The 10000-nt window shown below is 35.1% G+C and overlaps 1 protein-coding gene across 1 annotated transcript in view; it reads left to right on the forward strand.

Annotated features, from left to right (window-relative positions):
- Positions 1-10000, forward strand: part of LOC125047171 (rootletin-like) — a 118752-nt gene that overhangs the window by 106061 nt on the left and 2691 nt on the right. The window contains exons 32-37 of the mRNA XM_047645289.1: positions 1172-1273; positions 3340-3438; positions 3744-3896; positions 4234-4371; positions 4600-4755; positions 9935-10000. The exon at positions 9935-10000 is cut by the window's right edge and continues 58 nt beyond it. Coding sequence (XP_047501245.1) covers positions 1172-1273; positions 3340-3438; positions 3744-3896; positions 4234-4371; positions 4600-4755; positions 9935-10000 — 714 coding nt within the window. The remainder of the gene's footprint in view (positions 1-1171; positions 1274-3339; positions 3439-3743; positions 3897-4233; positions 4372-4599; positions 4756-9934) is intronic.

Below are 10000 nucleotides of genomic sequence, written 5' to 3' on the forward strand. Positions count from 1 at the left end.
CTTTGAATGATTCGTACCACTGTTTTTGTGGTTAAAGAATTTTATACATTTCATAAGATAGTATAGTCGGTACGTTTTATCATTTACAGATTAAATTATATGAAAAATAAAGAGAAAGTAATACTATATTGGTAACTTTTTATTATGTTTCAGACTAGAAAAATGTGAGCAGAACCAGTCAAGTGAACTAGGCATAAAGGAGGGAAACTTGATGTTAGCAAAATTAAATGAACATTACATTAGATCCTAAGAATATCTGCTGTTATCAAAATTAATTGAAGGAAATGGAAGTTGCCATATGCCACTCTTTCCCTTTGCAAAAATTGAAGGAGGTACAAAATTTAAACACCTGATTAAATTAAAGAATGGTAAAAAGCCTGTGCTCTTACTCTAATCCCTCGATATACCAAAAAAATAAGTTTAGGAAAAATGGAAAAAGCATACATAAAAACTGAATGAAAATTTCAACTGAAGTCAGCAGATAATGTTCACAGTTTCAGGAATGCCAATAAGTGTAATTACTGCATATGTTTCTGGAACTAAAGGCTTTAATGATTTTGAGATAGAAAAGATAATACTTATATAATTTGTAATGGGTCTTATTGCTTTGTGAAGGAACATATTAAAGTTATATTTTAGAAATCCTTGAAACTCATGTACATCTCTAGGTACTAGGTATTAAATGTCTTTGAAATAAGAATTTCAAGGGTTAATTTTCTATCTGTACATTTGTGTGAATGTGTGTGTGTTTGTCTCCACACCTTTTATAACAGCTGTTGTATGCTAAATTCTATAAATATTGTTAGTCCAGACTGCATACTTTGTACCACTGACACAAATTGAAGTCATCATAACTGGAATAACTTGACACAGATTAGTACCAAAAAAAAGCTGAATCCTTGCTCCATCAAAACAATCTTCTATTCTAAATGAAGGTGTGATAACTAGTAGATATATTTATTTAGTTGATTACTTCAGGTGTACAGGCTGGGAAGTTTTGTTCAGACACCATAAAAATAAATTGCATATACATAGAGAATATGTTGTCCGTGAACAAATAATGCAGTCTGGTCCATACAGCATGTCAAATACAGTTTACTTTTTCGTGCTAAAATAACACCTCTTGCTATATGAAATTTATGATGGTGAACTAACATGTGAATTTCTACAGAACCTTGGCGAGCGATCATCTGCAACAGATGAGCTCATCTCAAAGGTGACTCGATTAGAGCAAGAAAAGTCAGAGCTCCGTTCACATCTTGCCGAATTGGAGGTGAGTGTTGTCTTTGTATTTCCATTAAAAGAGAGAGAGACACCAACTGGGGAACCCTTTTATTTAGTAATGTGTTTGGAGATTAGGGGATATTAAGGGGGGAAAACACCCAGTACCTCGTTCTTCCTCCTAATGACATCATTTTCTGACACGAGATACATGACTATCTGCTGCTATTTTACAAGTAAACAATAAAATACAACAGATATAAGGCATATTGTAAAACAAGGGGAATTCAGAGGGGAGGGACCCTTTAAATACCAGGTCTTTTAAACAGGAAGGAGTGTGGCGTGTGTCTATCAACGCTTGAGTTTGGTTGCATATGTGGACAACGAATTCATATAATTTTTTTCAGAATTTTAAAATTTACTCGTCAGTTTTGTAAGGTTATGCCACCTTAATCTAGAATTCTATATGATAAAATGCAAGTGAATTTAATATAACATGTATCTAATTCTATAAAGTTTACAGGAAAATATTGATTCCATATAAAATAAGATGGAAAGATCATGCTAAATCAAACTGTAAATGTCATGCTGTTGTAAGGAGTCGTGATGCTGGGAGATTCAGTGACCAGAAAAAAAATGCTAATATTTCATTCAGTATTTTGTCTTTTTGTGGCAGTGATAACAAGCTTATACAGTGATTGTCGGTAGACTTTCAACCTGAAGAATCAAAGTTTTTGATGGATCATCATTATTTAGATTATTATTTCTTCTATATGTAGTTCTTTGAGATAATATACTTATACAGTAAGGATGTCATCTATGTACAATCAGTAACTTTTTCACTCTTTCCTTTTCAGTTTTTGTCATGTACATTTCATACCTTATCCATTTTAAAGTCAATCTTTTTACGTTTCATAATACCACAGTGCAGCTAAAACAGTCAGATATTGATGCTATTACAATGTTTCCTCTATAGACTTATGAAGATTGATAATTTTGAACAAGTGGCATAATTTATTTAAGTTATTTCCTCTGATGTTTTTTAGAAGATTGTATGTACATAACCATATTTTCATAGTGCTGATGTTTGCTGGAAGATAATTTGTTTGCTGTTAATTTTTTTTTATTCTATTTAGTGCTAGTATATGGCATATATATGACAAGCTTTTGGTACCCTAAATTCTTGAATATCTATATTCTTTTATCTAACATATTTTTATCAAATGATACACAAGTAATAACTAGCTTGAGACTTTAAGGGGAGCAGGCATAAATTAATTAATGCAGGTCTCTGCTGGTAAAATAGCCTTCACGGAACAGATAGTATAATAAATGATCCTGGAGTGCTGCCAAAGCTAACTTCTTACATATTCTAACAACTTCCTTTCTCTCCCTTTAGACTACTTATGCTAAATCATATTTTACAAGCTATAGGAAAGAAAGCTTATCATACTGTTCTACATTTACACAATTTTACAGTGTAGAGTTTTGGATATTTCTAAATGAGTTTTTGAGACTAATAGACAACAACATGCTATTTGTATTTTTTCTTAGGATGTGTCTGATGTTACATTTATCTATTGTTTTATAATTTATATCCTCAGTATATTTTGGTTTATAGCTGATTATTGAATTTGCACTTATGTCACTGTATTTGTCTGTCTGTAAATGTTAAAAGCTTGTATTTGGCACTTCAAGTGTATCTGCATATATGACAACATGCAGACATGTGCAGGCTTTTTAGTTTTATGTCTATCAATGCACCTGTGTATTTTATTTGATTTTATTTTTGTCATTAGTGATGCTTTGTATAGATTGATACTAAGGATAGTCAATTCATTTACTGTAAGATTGATAGGTTGCTGAAAGCAGTGAACAGCATGCTGAGAGGTGACATGCAAGCTCTGTTTAGAGTTTATATAATTCAGACAGAAAATACTACTTACACAGAAAAGATCCAATGCTGTGTGTATATATATGAGGAAAATTACTGGCCATTTTGTGTTTGTATTTGAATCCAGCTTTGTACAATGAATTAGACAGTTGTGTAGTAGACCGTAGCCTATTGACCGTATAAAAAGCTTCTCGATCCTCCTCACACACCTTCTTAACCAACAGAGGAAGTTAGCTGTGAGTGAAGCTGAAAAACATGACCTTGAAAAGTCTGATTATAGATTTGACAAGGATAAGTCTGACCTTAAGAAGATCTTGGATAAGGTAGGAATGCTTTTTGCTTCTATTTGTGTGTAGTAGCTTGTAGTTAGCTGTGTGTATGCTCTTATTTGTCCTCACTGTCTATTATAATAGCTTCATTGACCAGTAGAACCTCTTTGCTGATTCCTTCCTTGCAGTTGTATTTAAATCACAGTAATCAAAAGCATATAATACTTTTTCATTTTATTTTGTAAGAAGGATACAGTGCAAAGAAAGACATGTAGTTTCATTTTCAAAATAAGTGGTTCCCTGTTGCTGATATCGTCGCACAATGGGAAGATGCTCCTAAGTTGATATTTCATACCCAGTATGACGACCGGCGCGACCGACGCTCAGAAGGCTTGGGTGGCATGGAGGACTCAAACATCAGTGCTATGCGGATTGAGAACCTCGAACTGCGACGGAAAATTGATGACTTGGAAACACTGAAGACAGAGTTGCAGCAAAAACACCTGAAGGAAGTATGTCAATTTGATATTTGGTTTTGTGGAGGATGATTATCTGTGTACGATAATGCTCATTACTTCTCTTTATGAAAAGATTGGTAATCTAATAAGTATTATTGTCATTTGAATGGGGTACATTAATTTCTTTCTGGTGCTCATCAGACTTATGTATTTTAACAACTTATTCTTCTTGTCTCATAAAAAGAGATTCTTCCCCTCTCTCAGGGAGAAAAATCTTATTAATTAATTCAAAAGGGTCAAAAATGTCTGAGCGAAGCTTTGCACTATTAGTTAGTAATTTTAGAAAGTAATGTAACTCTATTAATATGATAATATTGTCAAACATCTGCAGACACTAGAAATGAGCAGTGATCACAGACGGGAACGCCAGGTTGACAGCGAAAAGATCCGCCGCTTAACCAACCAGCTGGAGGTCCTGCGACAGGAGAAGGAGCGCTGCGAACTGAGGATCCATTCACTGGAACAGCAGGTTGGCTTTTCTTTGACTTTTTCTTCTTGTACTTCCAAGTGAAATGGTTTTTGTTATATGCATTTTAATTTTACTTCATTCAGAGTATTTACCACTGGGTCAAGGATTAAATTTCTGTGGTGCTGTGTTGTTTTCACAAAGATATAGAATTTGATATTTTGATATGTTTTTTATAACTATTTAAAAAGACCTCCTGAAGAATGAAGATATAATTACCTATCTTTCTAGATTGCTCAATACCGCGACCAAATACGAGAGTACCGCAACCGTAGCTCAGCTGTGGCTGCAGATGTGCGCAGAGTACGAATGTCAATGACTGAATCACTCCATAATATAGGCACTCATCCAAGGGTGTCAACAGGGGTAGTAGATTCAGAAATTAAGGTAAGAAGATCAACAGATTTGTCTTTAGTCCTCTGGAAATTTTGAATATGAATAGTAATTGTGTGGTGGGAATTGGGGAATAGGACATAGGTGATAGTTTACAATTTAATAGATGTCTTACTATTGGAAAAAATTATCTAAGATGTTTTGATGTGCAGATAAGAGACAACTGTGTTCCCATTTTTGGCTGATTTATGATTACAACTGATTAGTTACAATGGAAACCATGTCATACCTATATTGTCACAGGTGGCAAACATTGCATTATGAGTTGTCAAACAAAAGTAGGAGCAGTGTTGTGTCTTATACTATGTGCATCTGTGAAGATTTTCACAGCCAAACAATTACATTTCTTATCTTGGCCATTGAATTTTTAGGAACATACATTTGTAATCTCAGAGGAAACATGTTTATGTTTGCCATAGTGGCTTGTTTCATTCTTTGTTATATTTTTCAACTCTTGATTTGCAGAAAAACATCCTAAATGCATAATGATTTGTATGCTTTGAGTAACACAGAACAGTGATTTAATTTCACATAGCTGTAGCCAGGCAGACTATATGAATTTTAAAACACATGCCTTGCAATCAAGTAAAGCCAATAGTATACCTAAGCCAAGAGAAGTCCAAGAACAGAACATAACAGCACTGAATGAAAAGCTCTAATTTGCGGTGGTGTTAATACTGGCTGATTCATTACTAGAAGTTCATAAACGGGTTTGCCTTGCACACACTACAGCATATGTGTAAGCATAATTTTCTCAGGATACTCTTTTGTGAATTTCCGGAGTAACAGTCTGATCTATCTATGTTCCCTTCAAAATTTTAGTTTGGAAAAAAGATACGTATGGAATTCATTTTATTTTTCTGTAAGTACATCACTGTGTCCAAAAGACTGATCATTAATTATGATCAGGGGCTAATTATCTAAATCATCATAATTCGAGGTATTCAAATGAAAACGTAAACGGAAGAAAATGCAGTGCTAGATATTAGTCCTATTTATCTTCACTTTGAAATCTTCTGGACATTTCTTTGGTGGAGGCTACAGGGTGTGTGTGTGTGTGTGTGTGTGTGTGTGTGTGTGTGTGTGTGTGTATTATATATATATATATATATATATATATATATATATATATATATATATATATATATATACACACACACACACATATATATAATATTATATATGTGTGTGTGTGTGTGTTTGTATGTATGTATGTTTGTTTGTTTGTTTGTTTGTTTTATAAATATATGTATGTGTATGTATATGTATATGTGTATATATATATATATATATATATATATATATATATATATATATATATATATATATATATATATATATATGTGTATATATATATATATATATATTTATATATATATATATATATATTATATATGTGTGTGTGTATGTGTGTGTTTGTTTGTATGTGTGTGTGTGTGTGTGTGTGTGTGTGTGTGTGTGTGTGTGTGTGTGTGTGTGTGTGTGTGTGTGTGTGTGTGTGTGTGTGTGTGTGTGTGTGCGTGTGCATGTGCATATGTGCGTGTGTGTGTCTGTGCGCATGTGCCTGTGTGTGTGTGTGTGTGTGTGTGTGTCTGTGCGCATGTGCCTGTGTGTGTGTGCTTGATTGCAATGTACATACACCCACATAGTATAGAATTCAATAAACAAACTAATATTATATTATTCAACATGTGTATGCATAAATGCGCATACATGTGTGTATATAGATAGATAGCTAAGTAGACAGATAGATAGATAGATAGATAGACAGGTAAATATAGATGCCTTTATATATGTATGATGTACAGTCACAGGGAAAAAATGATCCATTCTCCCAAAGTTTGTCTCTTCAGGTTACTTAGGGTAAAAAGTATAGAGTGATTGGAAGCACAGTGACATGTTCCCAAATTAGGATTGCCTCCCTACAAGTAAAGTGACTTCCCAACAAAAATTACCTTTAGTAGTGAAATACTGGAGATTTGTATAAGGAGAGGGTGTAAGAAACCCTACCTCCTTGAAATGGATAAGGCAACAGTCATCAGTTTTATAAAGCCAAATATCTCAATGTGTTATTGCTTGCCAAAAAGGGCGATCCACATATTATTATCAGAATTAGAGTAATTAGAGGAAAAAGTCCCTGTTTAGAACCTCCTCCTGTGATTCCCTGGCCCACCTTCCCCCCATCCTCTCCCCTGTCACGCAGTTTCTCTTCTCTCCTCGCCACTCCTACTTCGTGTAACCTGTCAGGCAGAAATGGGCACTTAATTCAGACAGATTGTGAAAGAGGGTGGAGCATTTTTCCTCTCTGTACCTTTAGCTAAAACTTGTATATGCTGATATGACCTAGCTAATCCATAGTTTTTATTTGCAGTTAGTAATCTTCTATTGACTTGCTTGATGAATTTTTTGATAAACTTTTTTTTTTTGTAATTTTTAAGATAAATAGTGATTACTTTGCATGTTATTTTAGTGCTGAGAAATGAATACTAAATACTAAGCTTAAATCAGAACAAAACTTCATAAAATTGCATGAAGTTAAATCTTTCTTCCAGGCTTGTAGTGTTTCTAATTATTTTTCTGAAATTCTGGTTCCTTTTGACAGCCATAGTCTTCTCCTTCTCCAGCTCCCTCTCCTTCTCTTTTCTCTCTTCCTTCCATTTATACTTTTAATTTCCAATTTCATTTTTTTTCCCTTCTTCTTCTTCTTCTTCTTCTTCTTCTTCTTCCTCCTCTTCTTCCTCCTCTTCTTTTTCTTTGGTTTAATCCAAAAGTATTTTGGATTATAAAATTGCAAATACCAACCCATTTACTTTGTTCTGATTTGTCTAATTTTTATCAGCTGGGAGAAAGAAAATTTGATATTATTAGTACTCTGTGTATGTGTGTGTGCGTGAGTGCATGCGCGTGTGTGTGTGTGTGTGTGTGTGTGTGTGTGTGTGTGTGTGTGTGTGTGTGCACGCATCTGCATACATATATGCATTCATCTGTGAGTGTCTACAGTATGTATCAATGTGTATGCGTGCGCATGCGCGCACACGTGTGTGTGTGTGTGTGTGCGTGGGTGTGTGTGTGTGTGTGTGTGTGTGTGTGTGTGTGTGTGTGTGTGTGTGCGTGTGTGTGTGCGTGTGTGTGTGTGTGTGTGTGTGTGTGTGTGTGTGTGTGTGTGTGTGTGTGTGTGTGTGTGTGTGTGTGTGTGTGTGTGTGTGTGTGCACGCATCTGCATACATATATGCATTCATCTGTGAGTGTCTACAGTATGTATCAATGTGTATGCGTGCGCATGCGCGCACACGTGTGTGTGTGTGTGTGTGTGCGTGGGTGTGTGTGTGTGTGTGTGTGTGTGTGTGTGTGTGTGTGTGTGTGTGTGCACGCATCTGCATACATATATGCATTCATCTGTGAGTGTCTACAGTATGTATCAATGTGTATGCGTGCGCATGCGCGCACACGTGTGTGTGTGTGTGTGTGTGCGTGGGTGTGTGTGTGTGTGTGTGTGTGTGTGTGTGTGTGTGTGTGTGTGTGTGCGTGTGTGTGTGCGTGTGTGTGTGTGTGTGTGTGTGTGTGTGTGTGTGTGTGTGTGTGTGTGTGTGTGTGTGTGTGCACGCATCTGCATACATATATGCATTCATCTGTGAGTGTCTACAGTATGTATCAATGTGTATGCGTGCGCATGCGCGCACACGTGTGTGTGTGTGTGTGTGTGTGCGTGGGTGTGTGTGTGTGTGTGTGTGTGTGTGTGTGTGTGTGTGTGTGTGTGTGTGTGTGTGTGTGTGTGTGTGTGTGCGTGTGTGCGTGTGGGTGTGTGTATGTGTGTGGGTGTGGGTGTGCGTGTGGGTGTGTGTATGTGTGTGGGTGTGGGTGTGTGTGTGCGTGTGGGTGTGTGTGTGTGTGTGTATGTGTGTGTGCGTGTGGGTGTGGGTGTGGGTGTGCGTGTGGGTGTGGGTGTGTGTGTGTGCGTGTGGGTGTGTGTGTGTGTGCGTGTGTGTGTGTGTGTGTGTGTGTGTGTGTGTGTGTGTGTGTAGAGAGAGCACTTGGATATTCTCTCCCAGTTAATAATCCTAATCATCAGCTCAAAACCCAACTTTCTCTTGACACAGTAAATGGGTTAGTCATTAAAAGTAATCCAAGCTTATATAATTCAAAATTTATTTCCATTCCAGATCTGACTTTACAAATTCCCTTGCCTTTTTAATTAATCTTGTATGCATTTTTTTTTTTTTTTTTTTTTTTTTTTTTTTTTTTTTTAATTTTCATTCTTATGTCAAGTTTGTCAAGAGAAATTCATTTTTAAATAATTTCAACTTTTCAGGTACACACACCAAATTCATTAATTATTTTCACACACAAATACCTTCATTTTCATGAATTTATAGTATTAAAATTTCATGTTATGTTTATTCTTTGAAAAAAAAAAAAATGTCTTTTCCTATGTTTTATGAACAGTGTTTCATCAGTATTTAGTTGTACATAATACTGTTAGGCTTAAAATATTCAATACAGCTGAGCAAATTGGCATTTAGACAATGTATATATTATCATCATTACTCTTCTTTTAAAATGTTCATCAGGTAAACTGTTAGTTTCCAAATAGATATAGTAGGAATAGTCAAATTATTTTCTTTAGACAATAGTGATATATTCTGAACATATTCCGTGATCGTGGAATTTCAGAACATTAGTTGCACATATTCCATTGTGGAATTATTTATTCTCATTCATACCTATTCTACTTCAGGCCCTTTTGCTTTGTTACATTGTAGAGTATGCAATTGATAATTTGTTATCTACTTTTCAGCAGTCATACTGTAATTCATCAGCTTACAATACAGTTGATTCAGTGAAAAAAAAAATTGCCAAATAAATTCACTATTGCCTTTTGTATGTAGAAGGTCCTTCCATTTTTTTGAAGCCCTTTTGGGTAAATGCACTCTATAGATCTGAAAGACAATTCTTCAAAAGCAAGATCTATACGATTTTTTTCTTTAATTTTCATTTGTTTTTTTTTTTCTTTTGAATTTGACATTTAAAAGAGTAATTATTCTAGGTATTCCACTTTTTTTTTTTCTTTTTTTTTTTTGAGACTGACTCATTTCCTCTTTTTTTTTTTTTTTTTATCAAGAAAATATATAAAAGATCTAAACCAGATGTGCTTGTGCTTGTCTCTCCTTGTCAGCGGACTTATGACCGACTACCGCCTTCATTGCGTAGTCAGTTCCGTGTGATGGGAGGTTCACGTCGC

This window comes from Penaeus chinensis, chromosome 40, assembly GCF_019202785.1.
Source record: "Penaeus chinensis breed Huanghai No. 1 chromosome 40, ASM1920278v2, whole genome shotgun sequence".
Lineage (NCBI taxonomy): Eukaryota > Metazoa > Arthropoda > Malacostraca > Decapoda > Penaeidae > Penaeus > Penaeus chinensis.